The sequence below is a fragment of the Trichechus manatus genome, unplaced genomic scaffold (assembly GCF_000243295.1).
Source record: "Trichechus manatus latirostris isolate Lorelei unplaced genomic scaffold, TriManLat1.0 scaffold00005, whole genome shotgun sequence".
Lineage (NCBI taxonomy): Eukaryota > Metazoa > Chordata > Mammalia > Sirenia > Trichechidae > Trichechus > Trichechus manatus.
In genome coordinates, this window is record NW_004443941.1 from 11,710,273 (window position 1) to 11,737,218 (window position 26,946).

General features: G+C 37.7%; 1 protein-coding gene across 14 annotated transcripts in view; it reads left to right on the forward strand.

Annotated features, from left to right (window-relative positions):
• The window catches only part of NRXN1 (neurexin 1), a 1,216,111-nt gene that overhangs the window by 874,478 nt on the left and 314,687 nt on the right, over positions 1-26,946 (forward strand). For all 14 annotated transcript variants that reach the window (XM_023735226.1, XM_023735234.1, XM_023735242.1 and 11 more), the window contains one exon: positions 7,312-7,493. In XM_023735226.1, the coding sequence (XP_023590994.1) occupies positions 7,312-7,493 (182 nt within the window). The remainder of the gene's footprint in view (positions 1-7,311; positions 7,494-26,946) is intronic.

Genomic DNA, 26,946 nt, shown 5'->3' on the forward strand with positions numbered 1-26,946 from the left:
TATATATATATATATATATATATATATACATAGAGAGATTGAGAGAGACTTGAGGGCAATGGGTTTTGTTTTGTTTTTGTTTTTATATGTGTGTGTGTATTAACGATGCATTTAGAAAAATATGGACTCTAATAATATTAGAGAACTATTTTTATTAGAGAGAAGTGTGTGCTTGTGTTTATATATATATATGTTGCATTTAGAAAAATATAGACTATTAGAGAACTATTTTTATTAGAGAAAAGTGTATGTGTGCTTGTGTGTATATATATGTACATATATACATATATGTTGCATTTATAAAAATATAGACTATTTATTAGAGAACTATTTTTATTAGAGAAAAATTTTGGGCCAACAGCCAAGAGGGGAATTTTTTTTATTTTCTCACTGAAGTGCGTAATTACTATTGAAATTATCTTTGGGAAAAGTAATTCTTGCCATCATAGGAATCACAATAGCTTTTTGCTATTTCAGTTTCTTGATAGTTTCATTTCTCTTAAATTTCTTCTTGAATAATCACACGCTGTTTCTTCTTTGTAAGATGGTATGTTGGCTGGGCCAGAGCGGACTCTTATGTGGGCTGCTGTATTGGAGAGAATTCCTCTGCTTTCACAGCTCCACCTCCCAGGTTTACTGTGGGTCTGGGTGGTTCAGCCTTCTTAGTTCCCACTGAAAGTTTGGGAAACATTAATTTTGCATGCCTAGTCCTCAGGAATCCTATACGTCTAGCAGTTTTCTGATTTTCATGATATTCAAGAATCTTTGTGAAAGATCTTGAACCAAGTTCATGATTGGTGTTTGATGGAGGACAATGACTCTCAGGAAATCCCCATGCATGAAAACAGGTCACTGACAATTTTGACTCTCCCTGTGTTTTTTAATTTACATTCAGTTTACTAAATACTTAACACTTTGTTTTTAAAATTCAATAAACTTCCTTAATTCCTAAGATTCTAATGTTCTGCCACAACCTACAACTTGCTGTAAGTGACAACCCTCCCATTGTTCTTTCTATCTCCAATTTTGTCATGAGATAATTTGATAAGGCTTTCATTGTTTTGGAATTAGTTAAACTCTTCTTGACTTTCTTGGCTTTGGTCTGATTTAGAGTTCAGGCCCAGTATCTGTCATTTCACTGACATGCCATGGTTCTTGCCCTCTTTCATTTATTGAGGACGTACTTGCATTCTTTCTCAAAGATGCATGGGTAAAAACCGTGTCTCATTCTTTAGCCTCTTAGTTGTAATGCAACCTCCAGTTCTGCCAAGTTCAGAGACTGGATTTATTTATTTATTCTCTTCTTCCTTTCCTAGCTTCTTTTGCACCCTAAGATGCGTAGGTAACATTGGGAGCTGTCTCTTAGTTTTCAATATTGGTCACTGTTGTTCCTAATTTTTAGATTTAGAGTTGATTGCCTGGATGGTGCAAATGGTTAATGTGTTCAACTGCTAAGCAAAAGGTTGACAGTTTGAGTCCACCCAGAGGTGCATGAAGAGAAAGCCCTGGTGATCTACTTCCCAAAAGTCAGCCATTGAAAATCCTCTGGAGCACAGTTCTACTCTGACACACGTGGAGGTTGCCATTAGTTGGAGTGGACTCAGTGGCAACTGATGTGTGTGTGTGTGTGTGTGTGTGTGTGTGTGTGTGTGTGTGTGCGCGCATGTGTAGGCACTCCTGTTTCTTTGATTCCAGTAATCTCTCCCAATGTAATACCCATCTTTCCTGAGTTTTTAATGTCCTCATATGAGCTTTTAGGAATTGGGAAGCTTTATAATGCTCTATTGTATGAAATGATTCCTGTGATCTTGCAAAGAGTTTATAACGATTTAGAAAAGTAAATAATGAACTGTAATAAACTGTGACCGCTTTAGTGTGCGTGTGATTGTTAAGATTTTTTCTTTTTAAGTTTCATCAGTTTTAGACATTCTACCCTGGCCTGAAACTTTTTGCATACATGGTGATCTTCTACTGCTTTTTGCTTTTTATGGACTTTAAAGAATACCTGCACATGGGTAGAAATTGTTTAGAAAATTTAACTTTAACAACAGCCTTTTCACAAGGTTATAGGAGGGAAAAATACTCCCCTTATTTACAATTGCTTCATTTTCATTTTTGTTTAACTGCCTGGCAAACCTTCACCGGGAAAAAAGTGTTATATCCTTGTTACATTTAATAGGATCATAATGACCTGAATGTTTCATGTTGGCTACATGATGACATTTGAAGAATTATAGGCTTTCATAAAAGAACCTTTTATTCATATACTTATGTTACGACTTAGAAGCTAATCTATTCAGGAATTAATTATGTTATTGTTCGTGTAACAAGGATCAGAGCAGCCAATAATTGAGCAGACCCATACATGCTGATGGGTTTTGGTTTTTAGAAAGATTCAATCCATTTCAGGGAATGTATTAGTCTTTGCAGAAACGAGGTGAGGCTGAGTGGACACAGGTAGACAGGAGATCGTTGGCAAGAAGGAACGGGAGGTGAGAGAGCCCTTTCTGTAAACAGTATGTTCAAGCACAAAACAAACAAACAAAAGCTATCATAACATCACAGGGAATTCAGACACTGGAAATGAGATCCCAAGTATAATTTTTACCAACATTTGCCACAGTGTAAAGAATATAGACTCTGCTGAAGTTACATCTGATGGAGCCAGCTTTGTTAATGAATTTAGAGTGAGTAATACAGACTTAAATGTGGGGATTGCTGAAAACCACTTTAGGCTTGAGTCATCCATACATTCAGTAATGTGATGGATGTCAAGGTTAATTTGCAACAAATCCATTAGTAGTCATGGCGCTGATGTCTTAATGCTTGCCATATCGAAATGTGCATAAATAATAAAGGCGACACGTTCCTCCATGTTCCTCTCCGTATTGATAAAAAGCTTGGAGCTGTGATTGAGATGTACTGCTGCTGCACATTGAATTCACTTATATAATAAAGTGAAACCTGTTTTAGTAAATGTAAAATTAAAAAAAAAATGAAGCTAAGTTGCAGTTTATTTTGTGTAGACTTTCTCCTGTATTCAGTGATCGTAATGAAATTTTTGCATCTCGCTGCCACGATCAGTTGTACCATTAGATGTCTTATGGTGATGAACTCATAGTCTTCTTCTCATGAAAGCTTCCATTTGATGTAATTTAATATCCCTTCCATTGTCAGCTATCAGTAAATGTAAATAATAATATAATTGGTTCACGTAAAAAAAAAAAAGTGCTAATCCAAGGAATAAAATACTGGATAGACTCATCAAATCTGAGATGTAAGAAAAGTCATTTTTTTGAAAGAGGCATTTGATTTGAAGACAACTGTGAAATGCATCAAACTTTCCTAAAGGTTCTTATATTAAAATAAAACAATGTTGGAGCCGTGGTGGTGTACTTGTTAAGTGTTCGGCTGCTAACCAGACAGTCCGAAGTTCAAATCCACCAGCCGCTCCTTGGAAACCCTATGGGGCAGTTCTACTCTGTCCTACAGGGTTGCTATGAGTCAAAATCGACTCGACGGCAATGGGTTTATGGTAATGCTACTCAGTCATTTTATATTTTTACAACAGACACACACACATACTCACAATTTTGGACTGTTTCTTACATTTCGAAAGGTCCTTTTATTAAAACAAACCAAAAATGTTGCAATGTTACTCAGTTAATTTTATATTTTTGCAACCCACACATACACATACAGACACCACTTATTCTCTTTAAAATTTATTGAATATTTGCCATGTGCCAGGAACTGGTCTAAGATGTTATTGTGCAATATCTTATTTAATCCCAACAGAAGCTCTATGAGGTAGATAGCATTGCTCTCCCCATTTTTTTCCAGATACAAATCTCAAGACTTAGAGAAAATTAAATAACTTGGTCAAGGTCATGTAGCTAGTAAATGATACGAGTGGAATTTGAATCCAGGTCTGTTTCAGTCCAGAGCTTACATTCTTAACTTGTAAGCTATTCTGCTGCAGTAAATACACCATATCCTTGGCTCAGAAAGATGCATATTAAAGGAAATGCATTTGTAAACTTAAATCATCTCACCCACTCTATTTGATTATGGGAATGTCCTCATATTTTTAAGGCTACACATTTTTCAAAATGGCTTCATTTGCTCATTTTCTAGCTTGATGGAAAGCGAGTGTTAGGAACATAGGAGATTTTGTAGAGTTTGACCAAACCAATGTTTATAAAAGAAGGCCATGATGCATATAGAGGTAGGGAGAAGAGAGCTGTGTGGGAGCTGGCTACCTAATTCTTGAACTTCGTATGAAATGAGCTGATGAGAATGTACATCACAGTGCACTACTGTGCATAGAGAAGAAAAGGAAGGGACTTCTCTCCAGTTACATCTGGAAAGAATTAAAGTAGAAAAAATTGCAACGTTTGACATACAGTCATGCAATCATTTTTGCTTTGTCTTGGTGAAACCTAAAGACCTGGAAAGTCTGTACAGGCAGGACAGATTGGACAATGGCGTGGTAGTTGCGAAGTCTGAACACTTTTTGGAAAAAGTTGGAATATGAGATGAAACCAAATATTGAATCACGATATTTGTATTGTGACATTTACCTTCCTGAAAATATGTGTAAACCTTTAAATTATTATCCTCAATTTCTGCAGCTGAGCAACTAGAAATTTTTATAGTTCTGTAAGTTTGGGAAGTATACCATAAACCAAATGTTAATCTACATATATTGAATGTCCTGTCATTTCACATTCACATGTTATTTTTATTTTTAAAAAGTATGTGAGGTGAAAGGAGAATATGTGATCATGGGGTGCAAATGTCACTTTATGGATATGAGACATTCAAATATGATAAAAGTTGGCTTTGATAAATTCATACTGACATATCCAATTAACTTTTTCTTGACTGTCTTGTTATGATGACAGAAACATCTCTGTAATAATAGTAAAAAAAATGCTTAAGTAGGAGTCGAGATACTAGGTTTAGTACCAGCTCTGGCACTTAACTAAGTTTATAGTTAGACAACAAGTCAATCCTTATGACTTAGTTTCCATGAATATGACAGGGAAGGAGTAATGCTTGCCCTACCTTCCATGCAGAACTAGAGAAGAAATGAAAGAATAATTGTGAAAGTAAATTTTAATGTTAAAAATCACTACAGAATGTAAGCTATTGTTACTTTGCAACACTACTCTCCTTGGCCGATTCTGGAAAACTTACTCATCTGCATTTTTAGATATGTTTTATATTGTTCATAGCATCTCTACTTTTTCTCATTTCACATGAATAGTCATTAGAGAGTGTGCTAATTAAAGGGAGGAAAATAAAATTAATTATAAAGTATTAGCACTCATTACATCCCTCCTATTAAAGAAACCTTCACTTTTATATGGCCTTGTCCTATTTTTATGGACATAGGCTTTACTTAAACATTGAATACTTAATCACCTGAAAACAATACCAATCAGAAAAATATTTATCAAATAGTACTTTCTTATTAATATCCTATTGAACAAACTTCTGATGTTATAGATCATAAATGGTTATGGAAAGCTCTGGCCTTTCTGATGTATGTCTGGATATTCTGGAATTTTTGTGTGTGTGTATATGTATGTGAGCACTGGCTGGTGCCTGTGAAATATAACTTACCTTTCTTCACAGGGGAGAGAGAATTATTTGCATGCATTGGTATCCAAAAGAATTAATAGAGCTCAGCCTCTAGGTCATTGCATTTTTACAAGATTATAGTTTATAGCATTTACTTTTAATACTATGGCATAGCGGTTAAGTGCTACAGCTGCTAACCAAGAAGGCTGGCAGTTTGAATCCACCAGCTGCTGCTTGGAAACCCTGTGGGGCAGTTCTACTCTGTCCTATAGGGTCGCTATTAGGTGGAATCGACTCAATGGTAATAGGTTTGGTTTTTGATACGGTTCTTGGGATAGATCGACATAGCGAGGACTTTTACCATCAGACTCAATAGCCACATTGTAGAGGTCTTTGACATTTCTCAAAGGCTTCTGGAAATGTCTGGGAGTGAAAGCAAAAAATGGTTGGCCACAAAATACAAAAAGACCACAAAGTTGATATTATCAGCTGTTTAAATGTACACGCACGTGACAGTGAGTCAGCTTTGAGTAACTGGTGAACTTGCTAGTCACAAAGATTTAATGTCTAGGTAGGTATCTTGAGGACATACTGCTGTACACACGACTTCTGCACATAAGGCTTACTCTTGGTAGAAGCTACCTGTCCATAAACACAAGGTGTTTGGTGGCCTAACGTTCAGTGTTCTCTCTCATTGCTTTCCTTACCACATTCAGCATATAGTATGCACACAATTAGTATTTGTTGGCATCCTTTGTTATTAGATGGCTATGCTCTCCTCTGTAAAGTCTATTCTACAGTTTCTGGGAAAACTAAATATTTTTCTGGAGCCCTTTAGTGTGGAGGAAGCTCTCTTCTCCCTTATATATACCTTTTCATGCCCCTTCTAAATACTCTGACTCAAACAATACATCATAGTGCAGCCAATGACATAGATGCCATTGGTGCAATGAAGTAATTGTATATAAATTCTCAATAAATTTGTTTGGAACAAAACTCTTTTTAAATTAAGATGGATAATTTACTGATATCACCACCATAAAGTAAAATTAGAACACTCACTGAATGAGGCCGTGCCATTATTCTTAGTCCTGTAAGACTAGTGTTTGCTTTAGGAAAAAAAATGGGTATTTTTATGATGCCGGATAGTTTGACAGCTACTAGATGAGGCTTGTTAAATAAGACTTGACTTCTGTAGATGTGATCTATTATCTGTATTTTCTTGACATGACTACTGGGGCTTATGGCTGTTCATCCGTTAGTTATCATCTGTCACATGTGAATAGACCCTTTCCCCATAAAAGTTAATTCATAGCATATTTGTTGCGATTTGCTCTGCTGTGCTGTATGACCCTGTCACATCTGCATGCAGCTCTTGTTTCAAAAACAAGTTGATATATGTTTCTGCTGCTTTTGGAAGCTTCCAAAGTCAGTGTTCCTACTGAAGTATATCTTTAAAAGTGTCAGGAATAAATAAAACCCCATTACATTCCATGCTTGTCCAACTCCATGGAAAAAGCAGTAGTAATATCCCATTTGTTCTGAAACACCTGCTGGTAGATTTAATGAATGTATGAAAAACTGAGCTGCCTCTCTGTTTCTTTTGAACCAACTCTGTTCTCTTTCTTGACCTTATTTGATTGAAACCTATTATTTGCTTTGCCATAATTTTGTGGTGACTTGATGTATTTAGAGTAATTGGTTTTGATTTTTGTTTTCCAGCTGGGACAACGTATATCTTTAGCAAAGGCGGTGGACAGATCACGTATAAGTGGCCTCCTAATGACCGACCAAGTACACGGGCAGACAGACTGGCCATCGGGTTTAGCACTGTTCAGAAAGAAGCTATACTGGTGCGAGTGGACAGTTCTTCAGGCCTGGGTGACTACCTAGAGCTTCATATAGTAAGTACTTTTAAATAAGATTCAGTGTTTACTTTTTACTATTAGCTTTTTGCAAATCACTTATATATAATCTTATCTCTTGGAAGTTTCCTTCCCTCAGTAACCAGTGCTTTGGTATAGAAAGCATGGATGTAGTCTAGAGATAATAAAGCTTTATACCTTTTACATCTATTAGTATTGTTAAGCATGTTCTTTACAATAGAAACTTTTTTTTTTTTTTTAAATTTGAATTCCTCTGAATTCTGTGTTCAACAGAAGGGTTTTTTTTTTTTTTTTTAAATGTGTGTTTGTGTGGTTTTATTGTCTTTAAGCAGACTTGCCAAATTAATAAAATATGTTATTGCCCAGTGGATACTATTCCATCTGGCTAGAAGTAGAGGTTGTAATACTGGTAACATCAAATAATCTGGAGTGAGTTTCCCTACATCTTTTCTTACCAAGAAAAAAAAAAAGTATCTAAAGTAACATGAAGTAGAAAATTTGCAGATATTTCGTGATTTGAAGAAAAATGGCAGAAGACTGTTTCTATGCCACCTTGCACTCACTGGGATACATAAAGTATCAGGAAAAATCATTGTTGTCTGGTCATTTTCGGCCTAGGACTGTTCTTTTTCCTGTAGTTCTAAGCCTCCCACAAGAATTTAGCCAGCACATAGTAGAAGGTCAACAATAGTTCATGAATAAAAAGCTTTTTTTTTCTTCTAAGGTTGCCATAACTAACTTTATAGCTTGGAGACTTTTCCCTCTGTCTCTGTGTGCAAAGAAATACTAATGAGTATAGTTGCAACTCTTAATGTCCTAATTTCATTTTAAAGAGATACAAATACTTTATTGATATATACCAATAACAAATATGGGAATGTGTCACAGCTTCAAAAAGTCTAAATCCTTGTGGTTCTTGGTCTAAAGTCTTTATCTTCTGGAAGGTTCCGGAAGTATATAAGTCTCAAGAGACATATACTTTTTACCCTTGGGATATAAGGAGTCTCCCTTATATGATCATTTAAATTTGTCTTGTTTTATTTTTGTTTATCCCTATAAATTCTCTTTCCCAGCACCCATGCCTCAAAGCATATGTGGTTAGCTCATCATGTTCTTACTTCGTAGAAACTGGCCTTTATGCACTAGTCCTAACGCGATTAGGAAACGCCAAACAAAAAAATACATTAACACAGACTTTTACAGGGGTTACTTCTCATTTATTTTCTTAATCTGTTTTGCATCAGACGTCTAGAATTTCCAATAAGCTGAGGAGAGATTTGAACTGACCACAAGGACTGAATTTCATTGCTAATCTTGGGGGTTGGGGAGGGAAGCCTCAGCACAACCATTATTGAACCATTGTAAATTTTCAGTTCAAAATGCAGCTGTCAAAATGGGAACCCTGGGAAAGTAATTTCAGCAGCCTTTCAGCAAATATCCAACAATTGAAATTGAAAGCATCTGGATTTTTCATGGCATCATAAATAAATGATCAGTTGAGATAAACTTAACTAGTGCAGTAAGGAATCTTGCTGTTTAGAGTAATCTCAACTTTCTAAATATATTTGCTCAGTTCTGATTTAAGAACCTTGCCAACTTCAAAAAATAAATAAAAAAGAAAACAAGAGCTTTTTTCCCTTTGCAAGAAATTACTTATTGATCGGTAGCCAATTACACTTTTACCCCGAGAAAAGTTTTTGCGATGATCACTCTCAGATCATAAGGGGCTATGTTACTGAATTACTCAAAACACTGTTGTTTGTTTTATGGTCAAAGGGTTTTCGTCTACAAAGTCTGACAAATGTGGGCCTAGGGTCCTTTCACAAGAATGGCATTGGTTTTTTAGGGGTTCATATCAGTTCAGTACCTTCCACAGCTCCATTCCTTGCTATGGCTTCTTGGTAGCTGTCCTGTAAGGGCCCCCTTCTTTCTGAATCTGCTTCCTTGGACTGGCCTGGCCCTTCACTTTGGATTCAGTGCTTGTCTGTACGCACTCTCCCTCTTGGAATTGATATCCTCAAACTCTTCCTTGCTGTTAGAGCCTGTCCTTGAATGGGAAATAGACATGGGTCCCATTGGGCTTCCCACTACCATTATTGTTGTTCGGCCCTACCCACCTGTATCAACGACTAGGACCCAGTCTTAATCCAAATCTAGCCCAATAAAACTATCTCCTTCTCCTTTCTCCCATTGTCTGTAAGAACTGTCCAGCCAGTAGTGACCTCAGTAAGTTGTTTATATGGAAACCAGTAACTTTTCTTTCATGTACTCAACACATAATAAAAATTAGCAGAAGGCCTGTGGTTTTTTTCTTCTTAATACTGAAGTTTGCTTCTAACTCATTCCTCTAACAAAAGAAAATGAGAATGTTAGTGGAAGTATGTAGAGACCAACGCGACAGAGGCAGAAGTGTTCTTAATATTAATACCTAGGTTGGCAGAACATTCAAAGGCTATTTTATCAAACTAGGTAGTTTTGAGTCAACCTTGGTTTTTCAAAATCAATTCTTCTGCCTCTTCCAGGATTAGAAATTTAAAACAAAAAAAGATTTATAAAATTGTGGATAATTACTGTTGTTTGATTTTGATTTAAGAACATAACTGACTTAAAAAATTAATCTGATTGACAAAATAGATTATGTGCTTTATCTATAAAAATTACAAATTTTGGTTACACATTAAATTAAATGGAACATTTCTGTAAACCTTCAAGGTCAGCAGCGTATAAACTGTAACAATCTTATTTAAAAATCATATTTCCATTCTTAACTGATAGAGTGAACCAATAAACCGGAAAATTGATTGCATCCATTAAAAGGTACTTCAGTCTTGCTGAAATGTATAATGCCATTTCAATCATATAACCTAAAAAATCTGATTGGCATATAATTTAAATGAAGATTTAAATATTTGACTTGGTTTATACTCATTTTTTTCAGAATGATCACATTCAGTTTATCTAAAATATATCTAAATTTTGATTAACTGAGCTCTTAAAATATAACAACTTGTTATAAAATGGCTTTGATTCAGGTGGCCTACTTCTGATAAATGAAGTTTTTTGGTTGTATTAGTATTAATGCTACCACTGTTAACCTCAAAGCCATATGATATCACTACTGAAATTGCAAGATTTTAAGGTGGTGAAGGGAATATACAGACATGAAGTGAGGGGCAATTACTTAGTCTATTGCCTAGAATACAGTTGCTCAGTAAGTGTTTTCTGAATGAGTAAATGATCCAATGAATTATATATTGACTATATGGTGGCTTAGGTTAAGTCTCAACTCTTAACTTTTAAATCATTTACGTTAAGTGAAAGATGTAGCTTGGTTTCTAATATAATCATCTAACTTTTTCCTTCCAATATACCACTTGCTATACAGCAACTATATTATCGAAAAGGTGCAGTATATATTTATTGAGGTTATTTTCAGAAATAGTCAATTAAGAATTGATTATGAAAGTTGATTGTTTAAAGAAAGTCTATGGTGAGAAATTTTGTTGAATGAATGATTCTCCTTAATAATTACCTGATTCAGTAGCTCACTTTCATCTTGAATTGTTCTCTAGTCACTTATATCTTTCTATTATTTCCAAATAGAGATAAACTTTCTGATGGCAGAGAATATGATTTATAATAACTACGATGATTAACAATTAAAAGACTATAGTATAGAATTCTGAGTTTTCATTGTTTTTTTTAGTACTTGCTAGAAGCCTGCCTATCCAGAAATATTTATTGAACTCCTAATATAGTCCAGGCCTATGGTAGGCTCTGTAGATAAAAAATAAATGAACTTGCCACTTAGTAAGTGCATCAATGAATATTTCTTGGATGAATAAATGAACAAGCCATCTGATATACTGGCCACCAGATAACTTAGATTATTTATAGTAAGCATACTTTGTCTCAAAGTGTTGTGCCAAACCATTCTGGTATTTATCCATAAATCTCTCTCCTTTTAAAATTGTGGTAAATATATGTGTAATGAAGTATCTGCCATCTCAACATTCTTCACATTTACAATTCATTGACATTCTGCATGTTTATCATGTTCAACATCACCATCATCTGTCCCCAAATTTTCTCATCAACCTCCCTTTTGCCGCTCTAACTTTCTTCATCTTCTTAATCACAGAGTATTTGTACAAACAATGGACAAATGATCAGTTTTTAAGAGAAAGAATATTAAAAAGTGACTTGTAAAAATTGTAACGTGACGTTATTGCTGTTAGTTGCCATTGAGTTAGTTCCAACCCATGGCGACCTTATGTAAAACAGAACAAAACGTTGTCCTCACCCCTGTTGGTATGTTTGAGCCCACTGTCGCAGCTCTTGTGTCAATCCATTTCACGTATTAGTGAATCTGAGGATTATTTAGTCAGCATTAAATGAAATAATCTTTAGAAGCATTCAGCAAAAGATTCAGCTCAACTTTTTTTGGCAACTTGACAAGATTGTTCTAGAAATTTGATGAATATGGTTACTTTTAGAGGAACAGTCTGTAATTTACCAGGCTAGTGATGTTAACTGGAGATTACTTAACCCTTCTCTGATTTATAGAAAGCCTCTGCAAATGTGGGCTCATTCTCTACCGTAAATATTAGTGTGTGCATTGGTTCTGACCAGAGAAGTACAATGGAGGGTGAAGACGAGGAGGAGTGAACAGTGTTCCTTGAAATGCTTTCATCTTGGAAGCATTAAAGAGGATTGCAAATTTGATTAGTGAATGGTACATATTTGCCTTGAGTGTTTCTTCTTTGTACTTTGCTAGGCTGGAAGCCTTATTTTTGAAGCCAATCTCTTAATTGATTTTTATTTGGAAATACACCTTTTAATCGGCAGTTTCAGGATAGACTAGAAGCATAGTGTATTTATAGTAAACATTACATGTCCCAAAATAACTTCTCAATATTGGTGACATGTCAACGCCTTCTCATCTTTCTCTCCCTCTCTCCACTTTACACTACTTATCTTACTGCTCTATTGAGATTCAATTTGGAAACACCTTCTGAAAGTCAGCAGTTATACATGGGTACATATCTGTATTAACAAGATAAAACCCAATTATTCCTCCACAGGCTTTTCTTGAATTGAAATTATGTTCCACCTGAAATGCTGTTTCGAATCAGCAGATTCACATATTTACAAGGGTTTCACGTTACCATTTGATATTTAAATTCAATCCTGTAAATAATATACAGTAGATATTTGATTTGATTTGTTTTCCTGCTACTTACATGAATTAGAGAACATGAGGCTTATTTAACTGGAATTTTCAAAGAAAGACTAAAGGAATGTCTTTTCGCTATGTATTGTAATATTGTTGTCCAAACTTCTGAAGGTATGAAGGATGCAGGTTATCATTGAAGAAAATATGGAAAGTGATGGTCATATTTCTGTTGGCTTAGGTGCTATCCAGATACCTTCAGATAGTTTGTTTTCAGGGATCAAGTAAATCAAAACCAACTCCTCCTTCCATCCTTACCCCTTGGAAATTAGTTCAAATTCTCATTTTCCAATTTACTGGTTGTTAACTTTGGTGCATCATTTAATCTCTCTGGATTTGGTTTCTAGATTTCTAGAATTATTTCCTTCTCTGAAAGTCTATGGCTGTGAACTTTAGTAAAAGAGATCCAAAACAGCTGTCTGTACCTGCATGCACTCAGTTCATGTCTGTATCACTTAGATGCTTATGCTGCTGCTTCCCCTTCTCGGGTATCCTCCTGTCTCCAGTCTGAGTATTTTGCAATCCATTTTGTATGCTTTTACCAGGTTAATTTGCTAAACTGTTTCTCTGATCATGTCATTTCCCTGTTAACACACATTGATACAAACCCTCTGGCTAACATTCAACGTTCTTAACGTTCTGATCCCACTTTACCTTTTCCGGTCCATTTTCCACAATTCCCTGCTTACCTTTCCACTCCAGTGAGATTTACTAACACATTCTTCTTTAAAAATGAGCTTGTTCTTGGTATCTCTTTATTTCTAATTCTTGTCCAAAACGTTTCTTCCCATTCTGTCTCGCTATCCAGATATTCCTCAGTCATAAAATTTTCTATTCAAATATTGAGGCTTTTCAGGGTTGGCTCTGGGATCTTGCAGTGTTTTGAGCTAGTAGAAAGAAGTCTAGGGCTCAGGAATCTCTTTAGAAGAGTGTCTTAAACAATAGTCAGGGCATAACCTAGCTAGAGAAAGTATGGTCTATAGATTCTTCTCCAATCTGTGAGTTACTCCTCTCTCTTCTTGACCCATTGGTTTGTGACAGGCCCTAGGTATTTTACAGAAGGGCTTCAAAACCATTCTTAGTTAGCCTGTGATGAGTTGCTTTATCAAGCCCTTTTTCCATACATAAGCTGTCAAAACCGGAGACTTCTTGTTGAATCCTCTCATACTACTGATTATACCTCCATTTCTTCTGGAACCACCAACCACTCTTCAAAAACCTACTTCTTTCGCCAATACAACACGTAATTACTAATCACCTGTAATGGACTTGATACTGTAGATGCATTATTTGCATGCTGCTGTGTAACAAATTACCTCACAATTTAGCAGCTTGAAACAGCAAACATTTATAATGTCACGCTGGCTCAGGAATCCATGAGCAGCTTAGCTAGACAATTCATGGTCTTTCAGGGTCAAGCTGTCAGCCTGGGCTGCAGTCATCTCAGGACTCTCCTGGGGCGGGGGAATCCACTTACAGCTTCGCTTACGTGGTTGTTGACAGGCTTACTGGGTATTGGCCAGAATCTTCAATTCCTCACCATGGGGGCCGCTCCAGAGTGATGCTCACAACATGGTAGCTTGCTTTTGCCAGAGCAAGTGATCTGAGAGAGAGAGAAATGAGAAAAAGAGAGAGAGAGAAAAGATGAAAGTTGAAATGTTTTATAACTTAAAGTAACATCCCATTACTTCTGCATAGACCAACCCTGGTACAGTGTCGAGGGAGAGGACTACACAAGGGCATGAATACCAGGAGTTGGAGATCACTGGGGGCCGTCTTGGAATCTAGCAGGAAAGCAAACACTATGTCATTTCTGACTTCTGGTTTAAGAGATTTATGATAACTGAGCAAATTTTTGAGTTGGTTAGGTTGACTGAAAACACACATCCAGCCTAATGATCTGCCTTTAATCCTAGATGTAGATGATCATGATTTAATTGTTCAGTAGTGCCTGGAACATACCAAAACCAAACCCATTGCCATCCAGTCAATTCCAACTCATAGCGACCGCAGGACAGAGTAGAACTGTCCTGAGGGTTTCCAAGGCTGTAAATCTTTACAGAAGTACACTGCCACATCTTTCTCTTGCGTAATGGTTTGTGGGTTCGAAATGCCAGCCTTTCGGTTAGCAGCCAAGTGCTTAACCACTGTGCCACCAGAGCTCCGTGTCAGAAACATAGTAGGTGTTAAATAAATCATGGTCCTCTTCATTTCTGCAGGAACTGGTCAGTTCACCTTTAATTCTTGTTGGTTCAACCTAGGCCCACAGCAGGTTACCTAAGGCATTTTGACCTGTATTTGGGAAATTCTTTCTACTGATAATCCATGAAAACTTCTGCCCAAGCATTTTCCTAGCCATGTGAACTGAGGGGTACACTTGTAGTTTTGGATAGTCATTGTTCAGAATCCGGGATCCCTGCTGTGGTTTCGATATAATTATCTAATAGTTTTGTTTTGAATATTCTTAAATATACTTTTATCACTATTTTGGGAGAAAAGTTTTTTTTTTTTTCCCCATGAAGAAATATTTAGAAATACAAAAAGAATGCATGAGGGACAAATAAGAAGGAATTAAAAGTTTACCAGTCATGTCTTAGCAATGTGTTATAGACTTATTTTAAAGATTATTGTGGGAAACTACCTCAAAGAGCAGGCTGTACTTAAGGAGAACCAGCGTGTTGTCACCAAGAATGAAGTGGTGTTTAAGTAACCTAGCTGAGTCCTCAGAAGGTGTTATAGGCGTAGATAAGAGAGGCCCAAATGAATGAAGCCTGCCTGAGTTTTCTCATTTTATAATGGTTTTAGAGTAAATGGTGAAATGACAGAGTGGAAGACAGAAGAAATTGCAGAGTATAAACTGGAAGTTACTTGTTGCATGAGAATCAACACTGAGATTTGGAAAAGCTGTTAAGAGATTGCCAGGAAAAGTTGTGGTTCAGATCTCCAGCGCCCAGAACATATCTAATATGTTCACTGTTAAGATCCTGACAGAGTCTACGTGTCTCAGGAAGCAATGACAAGCAGCGATAAAGGCGCATGCAAACAGGTTATTAACGTTGCTGGTCTTGCAGAAGTCGAAACACAATACTGATTGATGGAAGAAAAGAAATGAACAGATTGCTCCAGGGCTAAGAACTAGTTTGGGGAATGCATGTTGTGTAAGGGGTTATTTGCATGCTTATCAGGAAAACTTTTTTTTTTTTTTTAATTGCAGAAAAATCGCTGAAAGCCGTCAGCCAAACGCATGACAGTAGTAGTTAAAATACGCAAACAGCATAGCAAACATGTCAGCCAAAGACCAGGGAATCAACATGAGGGTGATTCTATGGCATTGGAATCCTATTAAAACTGATGTCGGGCCACTCTGGACTTGGGGAGTTCATTTCACCAAAGGAAGAATCCTCAAGTTGATAATAGCTACAAATAACCCAAATTATAGAGCAGGAACAAAGGACTGGAGATAATTTTCAGTGAGTCTGAGAAAGTTCTTTTGATGAAAATGTGTATACATTTTCAGAACTGTGACATTCTGTTTGTGCTGTCTGTAGGAGCTGTCTTTATGAGTAGTGTACTAGACCTGGCGATCTTAGGGCAACAAGAGAGAAGAGGCCTCTGCTCTCCTGGAGCCCAGTTGGACAACATATTTGACCTGTCTGCCAACATAGTGTGACCCTGGTTGCGGGGAGGCCCAGCCACCCCTGGGGGAACACTAAACTGCACTTAGGCTTGGGGGAGACACTTTAATGCTGAACTCTTCCTATCAAGGAAAAGCTCTTCCTCTTGAACCTCCCACTTAGAGTTCCCAACAAAGAGTGGAAATACAAGATTGACAGATAAAAAAAGCTCTTTGGTGAAAGATCAACATTTAATTGATTAGTAGGGCTTTTTGTTCTCTGAAAAGAAGTCTATCCTAATATTCCTAAAAACTGCCCCGAACTTCAGCTATCGAATGCGTACTGCTTACTCCCAAATACACATCTCTAGTCCTGACTTCTCTGACCCTGATTTCCAACCGCTGACTCAGTGTCTCTCTCTGGATGTCTCATAGGCACCTCCAACTTGCCACCTTACAGACCGACCTCATCATCTCCCTATACAGGCCCATCTACACAGTCACAGACTAAAACCGTGATATCCTTTATTCCATGCTTGCTTTTGCCCACCTGATCTATTTCTCACCACATTTCTGAAATGTCTCTAATCAACACTGTCCAGTCAAAATGTAACGCAGGCCACAGAGGTAATTTTAAATTTTCTATTACTCGTGTTAAAAAGGGGAGGGGAAGAAATGATGGAGTCAATTTTAATAATATATTTTATTTAACTCATTAACCCAATATATCCAAAGAATTATCCTTGTTAACATATAATCAATATAAAAATTATAATAATGTGTTTTATATTTTTTGTAGTAAGTCTTAGAAATCCAATGTGTACTTTACACTTAAAACACCTCTCTCAATCCCAAATCTAAATTTTCATCAGAAGCACTTTTTGTGTATTGATCTTTCACAAACTTTATGGTTGAAAAAATAGATCCACATACCTGAGTTATTCCAAACCTACTAAAAAGTCTTCTGTCATTGAACTGAGTATCAGCTTTAAACGTATACTTACTTTAATTAAATTTCTATACAATTGAAGATTCAGTTTTTCGGTTTCATTAGCCCCATTTCAAGTGCTCAGTAGCCACATATAGCTACTGGTTACTGTACTCAACGGCACAGTTCCAGAATTTATCCGTTTTCTCTGTATCCCACTGTCATTGTCTCAGCTCACGGCTTCTTCATGTCTTTCTAGAACTGTTACAATAACCTTCTAACTTATCTCGCTGCCTCCAAGGGTCTTCTCTCTAAGCCATCCTTTGCCACCAGAATGGTTATAAAATAAATGCACAATTATTTCAAATTTTGGTTTTTAATGATTCATTGCTGTCAACTTCTTTTAGCTCTAGACACCCCCGATTGATAATATATTTCCCCATCTCGGAGGTAATTTTGCTCCCTTAGGGGCTGCTCCTTAGTTAAAAAAAAAAAAAAAAAAGCAGTGAGTGAAACACACACCCTGACCCTCTATCGTAATCTAGCTCTTTGCATGGCCCAAGCAGTTTGCTATCAGCTCCTAACCTAAAGGTTGGCAGTTCAAACCCACCCGGCGACCCTGTGGAAAAAAACGCCTGATGATCTGCTTCTGTAAAGATTATAGCCAAGAAAACCCTATGGAGCAGTTCTACTCTGTAACACATGGGGTTGCAGTGAGTCAGAATCAAGTTGACTGCAACATTTTTTTTTTTTTTTTCTTTTTTTCCTCCCACTGGTCTGCCGTAAGAGTTGCAACTCCTCATCCATTAACAGGGCTGCCCAGAGATGCATGAGCTCCCTGGCCAGGCTGTAGATTTAAAGCCCCGGCACAGTGGTGAAAAGCTTGGCTGCTAACCATAAGGTCAGCATTTCAAATCCACCAGCTGCTCCTTGGAAACCATATGGGACAGCTCTACTCTGTCCTATAGGGTCGCTAGGAGTTGAAATGGACTCGACAGCAACAGGTTTTCATACTAATATTCTTTACATATTTGCCAATGCTTATTTAATGGGGGAAGGGGATAAACAGATTTTTTTGTAAATCAGAATTGCGTTCAGAGACACTTAGTAAGTAAATGGCTTCTACTTGGAAAAGCAAAGTCAATAGTATCGGAAAAAAAATTAACAAACAAAACAAAACCCTTTACCATTTTTTGGTAGTTCTCGTAGTCTCTTCTGTTTTTGTTGACAATTTTCTGAACCAGGCACATTTTTGGATTCAGATGAAAGTGTTTAAATTCCGATATCCAATTCTTCATTGCTGTTGATGAGCTTGATGTGGAGCAGCTTCCTGGGGGAAGGGACTTTCATCTAGCTTGTGTACCTTTGTATTCCCCAATCCCAGCTGGAATTTAGCAAGTGTGCCATAAATATTTGTTGAAATAATCTTTGGGTTCCAGAAGTTCTGCCAACTTACACCGTGCAGTCTACAAATGTTCATGAGCAGTCAGTCAGCATTGCTCAGGTCAAGGGCATTGTTTCTTTCAGGAGAAGCCAAAACCATTCTGATTTAACCTGTAACGAGTGAGTTATTTATTTGTTGCTTCTTTTTATAAAATAGAATGGAGCCCTGGTGGCTAAGTGGTTAAGCGTTTGGCTGCTAACCGAAAAGTTGGCAGTTCGAATCCACCAACCGCTCCTTGGAAACCATATGGGGCAGTTTATTCCATCCTATAGGGTCCTTATGAGTCAGAATTGACTCAACAGCAAAGGGTTTTTTATAGAATGATGTGTGAGCTCCACTTTGAGGTTCACATATTCAGAATGGGAGGTAAGAGCCTGGTGAACCACGCTTTAATTTGTTCTGATAGAGAACCACAGGTTTATACTGCAAACACTTTCAAAGTCCAAGTCTTTAGGTGGGCCCACAATGCACTGCACCATCTGGACTCATTATCCGTCTTGCTTTGCCAGGCATTCTCACTCCAACACACACATAGTCGCTCTTTAACATATGCATTTGACAAACTTCTTTTTTTTTAAGTGTCTGTGTGCGAAGCACTGGGAATACAAAGTGAAATGAGACATGACTTCTGACCTCAAGGATGGATACACATTACTCTAGTGGCACAAGAATCACAGAATACGCGCACGGCTGGTCTTTCAAACCATCCTGCTGTACTAGCTCAGTTAAGGGATTTTTAAACTCAATGAAGCAGTCTGCAAGTATAGCCTTTATAAAAGCAACTAATAATCTCACAAATGTTCTAAGTTTACTTTGTAAACTCATCTAATATAACAACTCTATGAGAAGATAAAAATTATCCTCATTTAGTCATTGAGGAAATGAAGCACAGGTCACACAAGTAGTCAGTGGCAAAACCAGGGTTTGAACTCAGGAAGTCTGTCTGTGCTGTTTGTGACTCAGGTAAGAGTACAGAGGGGCGCCCCTCATCAGGTTAAACCTGACAACTCTCTGCCTTTGGTCCATTCGTTGCACTTTTAAAAGGAACCCTCATGGCGCATTGGTTAAGCGCTTGACTGCTAATTGAAAGGTCAGCAGTTCAGAACCACCAGCCACTCTGCCGGGGACAAAAGATCTGGCAATTTGCTCCTGTAAAGATTACAGCCTAGGAAACCCTACGGGGGCAGTTCTACTCTGTACTGTAGGGTTGCTATAGGTCGAAATTGACTCAACGCACACAACAACAACAATGCAGTTTCATACAGTCAAAGACCACAGCTTTTAGCGTACCCACATATCATATGAATTACTGAGTGTTTCAATTATCTGTTACAGAAACCATTTTCTCTAGTTAAATAAAAGTACAGAAAGTGATCTGGCTGACTAGTTGCCACAGACAGTTTGTGGTTAGCTAGCTAGCTTTTGGAGCCCTGGTGGTGCAGTGATTAAGAGCTTGGCTGCTAACCAAAAGGTTGGCAGTTCAAATCCACCAGCTGCTCCTTGGAAACCCTATAGGGCAGTTCTACTCTGTCCTATAGGGTCCTGTGAGTCAGAATCGACCGGACGGCAACAGGTTTGGTTGGTTTTGGGTTTTTAGCTAGCTTTTGCAATTAGTTTGATTTATGAGGTACATATAATTTTAAAAGCAGGGAAGTACAATTTATAAAAAAAAATTGCATCTATAAAGACAGTCAGCAAGAATAGACCTCCAAAATGCCTCTGGTGGTGCCCATTGCCCTCTTTGAAATAATCCCATCTCCTCCCACACCTACCTGCCCTCCTCGTCTTCCTAGTCTGGTGCATTTGTATTCATCTTCGAGGCCTGGATCATATATTTCATACATTTGTGAAACCTTCCTTGGTCCTCTAGGGCAACGCTGATCGTGTCCTCTTTGGTACTATCATAGTACTTTGTTCTTAATTCTATTACATTACTTACCAGAGTCATTATAGCTATTTCTTTATGTGTCCTTATCTCACCTGTTACGTTGAGAACTCTTCAGGGTCAGTGACCACATATTACACATTTATATCTCTACATTTTCAGACGCTAGCAGTTCTTAGTCAAGAGCAGACACATAATTAATGTTCATTGAAGGAAAGCATGAGAAAGTGAATGAAGAGATAATTGCACTACCTTGTTCTCTTCCTTTTGCCTTGGCCTTTCTTGCTCCTTTGCTGGTAGTTTTCCATTGTAGTGCAGGAGTTCACAATGGAGCACTCCCCTTGGAGCATAGTATGAGGTAGACTCCCAGAGGACACTGGTGAGAGCAAGTGACACTCACCTGGGACTCCCCAGTTTCAACCATCTGAGACACACAAACACACACACACACCCACCCACACCCACACCCACACACACACACACACACACACAAAGGCAGAGCCCTGAGTGCTAGGACCTATTATGAAATTACTATGTGGTATTTTCCTTAGGGAAGTAAGACCTCTCTCATGATAGACCATTGATTAGCTCCATTATTTTTTTCGAGATTCAAATATTCCAAATAGGTGGTCATTTCTGTGAGATTTAGTCTAGGTGTGCTTCTTGCTTGCTGTCTACATTCTGATTGACAAGAACTGGAGAAGGAAAGAAAAAAAAATCTTGTGGGTCATCAACCCTGATTTCCCACTCCTGGACTTACTCCTCCTTCACTACCCTGGCAGTTTGATCAGCTGTTATTTTTTTCTTGCTCTGCCAATCTTGAGCCTTGTTTACATGATGGAGGTGAAATTGGTGCTCCATTCATTAAAAGGAGTTTTTAAAAATGCTTTTTAACTAATGTATATAAAGTGCTTGAAGGTACTAACAGTTGATTATCTTAAGTAGGGTTAAACATTCCTCTGTAAATTATGCTTTCTCTATTTCCTTAGTAAGAATAATAACTATAACTAAATGATAATACTATTTAGCTTGTATTAACTGCTTACTGTGGACCAAGCACTTGTCTAAAACACTTGCATAAAAAAGTATGTTTATATAGTATTTACACTAATTCATTGAAGTGGGAATTATTATCTTAGTTTTACCGATAAGTAAACTACATTTTTTTCTATTCTTTTTTTAATTTTTAATTTTATTGTTGTACTTGAAGTGAAAGTTAACAATTCAAGTTAGTCTCTCATACAAAAATATATACATACGTTGTTATGTGACCCTAATTACTCTTCCTATATTATGACAGCACACTCCTCTTTTCCACCCCTAACTTCCCGTGGCCATTCAACCAGCTCCTGACCCTCTCTGCCTTCTCATCTCACCTCCTGACAGGAGCTGCCCATTTAGTCTCATGTATCTACTTGAGCTAAGAAGCAGTCTCTTCACAAGTATCATTGTATGTCTCATAGTCCAATCTAGTCTTTGTCTGAAGAGTTGGCCTCAGGAATGGTGTTAGTTCTGGGTTGAAAGAGAGTCCAGGGGCCATGCCTTCTGGGGTTCCTCCAGTCTCAGTCAGACCATTAAGTCTGGTCTTTTTACTACAATTTGAGTTCTGCATCTCACTTTTCTCCTGCTCCATCAGGAAATCTCTGTTGTGTTCCCTGTCAGGGCGATCATTGGTGGTAGCCAGGCACCATCTAGTTCTTCTGGTCTCAGGCTGATGCAGTCTCTGGTTTATGTGACCCTTTCTGTCTCTTGGGCTAATACTTTCCTTGTGACTTTGGTGTTCTTCATTCTCCTTTACTCCAGGTGGGTTGGGACCAATTGATGCATCTTAGATGGCTGCTCGCTAGCTTTTAAGACCCCAGATGCCACTCACCAAAGTAAGATGCAGGACATTTTCTTAATAAACTTTGTTATGCCAGTTGACCTAGATGTCCCCTGAAAGCATGGTCCCCAGACCCTCACCCCTGCTACTCTGTCCCTCGAAGTGTTTGGTTGTATTCAGGAAACTTCTTAGCTTTGGTTTAGTCCAGTTGTGCTGACTTCCCCTGTATTGTGTGCTATCCTTCCCTTCACCTAAGATAATTCTTGTCTACTATCTAGTTAGTGAATAACCCTGTCCCTCCCTCCCCACCCTCATAACCATCAAAGAATGTTTTATTCTGTAGTAAACTGCATTTTTTAAATAAATTCACCCAAATCACACAGCTAGTAAGTGACTGTGCCTGGATTTGAACCAGTTCTGTCTGATTCAAAGCTTTATTTTCCTTTAGTGCAAAGGCAAATTTCAGGCTAGCCCAGCTGCTTTTCCAAATGATCATAAAATCCGAACTACTGATTTTAAGTCAGTGAGTCTTCAATGTATTGATTTATGAGATTTTGTAAGCACAAGCGGAAGTTAGAAGTCCTGTGTCCCTCAACCTGACTGTACTAAATAAGAATAGAGTGCCATGACTAGCACACGATGTTTTGTATTAAAATTCCCTTAATGGAGGAAATTTTTATAAAAAGCAAAGATGTCACTTTAAGGAGTAAGGTGTGCCTGACCCAAGCCATGGTGTTTTCAATCACCTCATATGCACTCGAAAGCTGGACAATGAATAAAGACGATCGAAGAAGAACTGATGCCTTTGATTTATGGTGTTGGTGAAGAATATTGAGTAGACTATGGACTGCCAGAAGAACCAACAAATCTGTCTTGAAAGAAGTACAGCCAGAAAGCTCCTTAGAAGCGAGGATGGCAAGACTTTGTCTCCTGTACTTTGGACATGTTATTAGGAGGGACTGGTGCCGAGAAGGACATCGTGCTTGGTAAGGTAGGGGGTCAGTGAAAAAGATGAAGACTCTCAACAAGATGGAGTGACACAGTGGTTGAAACAGTGAACTCAAACGTGACAACAATTGAGAGGATGGCGCTGGATCGAGCAGTGTTTTGTTCTGGTGTACATAGCGTCTTTATTATGAGGTGGAACTGACTCAACAGCACCTAACAGCAATGTAGCTTTTATTGCTGTTTTTTGAGTTATGCCTAAAGGTGGCCTAAACTAATACTGCCACAAAAGTAGCAGCCTTATGTGGAGATGAATGTAAAATAACCTGCATTGCTCTGGAAACTGGCTGGCGAGGCTGCTTTCAGCCTTTCCCTAGGTTCTAAAGCTAATGCATAAAGCCTAGACAGTTTGACCTACTTTTTTTTTTAAACCAAAAGACAGGGTAGAGTCTCTGTGTATCTCAGCACGTAAATGAGGGGGGAGAAGGGATTTGTCTATTGCTTGCAACTCTTGCTGTGATTGGACATTTTCCCAACAGAAGTGTTCAAAGCGAAAGTATGCCATCCTGTTCATTATTATTAATTAGCATTAAAAGCAGGCTTTGAGAGCTCAGTGTCCCACAGGATATCAGCAGAGAAATGGGGTTGAGATGTTAGCAGTGATATGTGGAGTAAGGTCAGGCAGCCTGTCTTGCAGGCTTCAGAACTGCGTTCATTTGATCTTGAAAAGACAGGTGTGGAAGAGAAATTTCACATGGTGGGAAGGAAGGGTTGTGAATTGCAGCAGGACCACCACTCTCCAGGTCTAATTCAAGCACAGCAGACAGTTGTTCATTCCTAACTGGCTGTCTAGACATAGATTGGATAACTGGAGTGACTGGGGTTATCCTTTGGTATTTGAAATTGCAACATAGGCATTGATATTCATTATTATGTGAGGGACCAGCTAAAATCATCAGCTTCATAATTAACTAGCTTGTCACTGAACTTTCTTCTTCTCAGTAGACTGTATTTCTATTATTTAACTGCTTTTTTTATTTATTGGCTTTTTTTTTTTTGGCTTCTTCTAACGCTCTAGACATAAATTGAATTCAATAGACTAGCGGTGCATAGAGCTGGGTCCGCAAGGCCAATAATATTTTATGACAGCCTGTTCAGAGGGAGTTGAATTTTATTTGTTGCCCTGTCAATGACACTTAGTCTCTATTTACTTTCCAGAAAAGAAAAATATTTTAAATAAGTTTTATTGTTTTTTCAAATCATGAAAGTATTTATTGAAAATTTTAAATGATATAGCAATGAAGAGAATAATAATTCCCTGTAACACCCACCTTTTCACTGTCTAACATTCTATTATTTCTTTTATGATTATGTCTATATGTTGCTTTACTCTTATGTGTATGGCATATGTGTAAATATTTGTGTATATGTTGACACCCCTGAACATTATTTAGAAAGATAACATACCATACATTCTATTCTGCAAGTTGATTATTTTTATTTGTTGTATTGTAGACATCTTTCCATATTAGACCATATAATCTCATATTTACCTCATAGCATGTCATTGTATGCACACAGTAAAATTTTATTTAACCATTCCTTGTCGTTGTTGTTGTTGTTAGGTGCCATTGAGTCAATTCTGACTCATAGTGCCCCTGTGCACAACAAAACGAAATACTGCCCAGTTCTGTGCCAACCTCACAATCATTGCTATGTTTGAGCCCATTGTTGTAGCCACTGTGTCAACCCATCTCGTTGAGGGTGCTCCTCTTTTTCGCTGACCCTCTACCAAGCATGATGTCCTTCTCCAGGGATTGGTCCCTCCTAATAACATGTCCAAAGTATGTGAGACGAAGTCTTGTTATCCTTGCTTCTAAGGAGCATTCCTCACTAATGAGTATTTTAATTGTTTCAAAGTTTTTCGTATTACAAACTGATAAAAATTTTTAAAAATTGTAAAATATTCTTTCACACGTATGCAAATAGTTTTCTAAGATGGATACATTCCTACAAGCAGCACCACTATATTTATTGCACAATTATCCTCCAAGAATGTTGTGCTGTTGAACGCCGGCAGAATATGAGGATTTCACAGACTGGAGAGATTTAGTATAAAAACAAACTTGCCTCGTTATTTCTTTATACATTGAGTTCCATAGAATGATTTTCCTTTCTGGGCTATTCGACTTGAGTGTGTGTAAACTGTAACAATTACGCTGGTTTAAAGGTGATTGCAAACCACTTCTAATGTCAGTCACAATCTTTCTCTTATTCCCTCATCACTCACCGACCAGCACTGGCTGGATAACCAGTTAGGGAATCAAGTGGCTCATTTCAGGAAAGCAGTAGCTATACAGGATTCTGGGAATGCCACATAGGCAAGAGGTTAACGCCCTAATGGTAGGCATGCCGGTTTCAGAGTCTGCCTCTGTGTTCTTCACCTTCTATGCATTCCATAATTCTTAATTTTGCCCCTAGTCACTTCTTATTTCGATCATGCAGTCAGTCCCCAGGACCTGTGAAACAGCAGTGGAACGTGACAAGGCTTTTAAAGGTATTAGTATCGTCTGCATCAGTGTGGTTAATCTTAATATAACAAAGAGAGTAACAACAGATGTGTTCTGCTGTTAAGCTTTTACTAAGGCATAGATGTCTTAGCCCTTGACAGTCGTTCACGACAAGGTTCTTGAGCTTCGAGGGCAGCTTACATCAAGGGAGTAACTCACATGTTCTGTGGCATTTGATAATGACTTAGATTAAATTGAAAGGAAATAACATGTTCAGAAAGGGGAAGGGGGTGAAGACGCAACTACTTAAGTTTTTCAAATTCTACATGTGATTATTTACTTGAGTCCTATTGCATCCCTTGTGGGCTGTATCACAGCTGATAGTGAGAGCCCCATTCAAAAACTTAATAAACTTTTGACTGATTAACTTTTTAAATTTTTTATTAGTAATGCACGAATATGATTTAAACATGTGCTGTATAGCCTCCATTAGAGGTTTGAGATTTTTCTTTGCAATTTTTAGTTGTCTGCAAGGTGCTATACAACCTTAAGTTTTGCTAATGAACTGTACAAAATAATATATGTAACTTAGAGCTGAATAGGCACTGAGAATATTTGATAATGCCGTTGCTGTCTATATCATATGCACTAACATGTTTAATAGCAGAACAGATGCAGCTTGCTATGGCAACACATGGTATTGAGCAGCGGGGAATCCCATTTGACAAGTCCATTTTTATTTTATTTCTTTATTCCCAAAACCTTTTCTAATAATCCCAGATTTTAGTGTGTTTTGATTTGTTAGGCAGCAAGAGAAAAGGGGGATCCCATTCTCTGCTGTTTATTTCCAACAGGTTGTTTGGCTTCTGGATGCAAAGCCCATGAGACTGTAAAATAAGTTGGGAGAGATTGGGTAAGACATACAACACACTTAATTACTCAGCAATCAAAGCACACGCATCCAATACAAAATGGGAAGAATATCACCTTCTGGGAAGTTCTGCAATGGGTCATGTGGTAACACCAGATTAGTGAAAAAATTCTACTGACTTGCCTGTCACCAATGTGTGTTATGAGGTAGGCAGGGTACT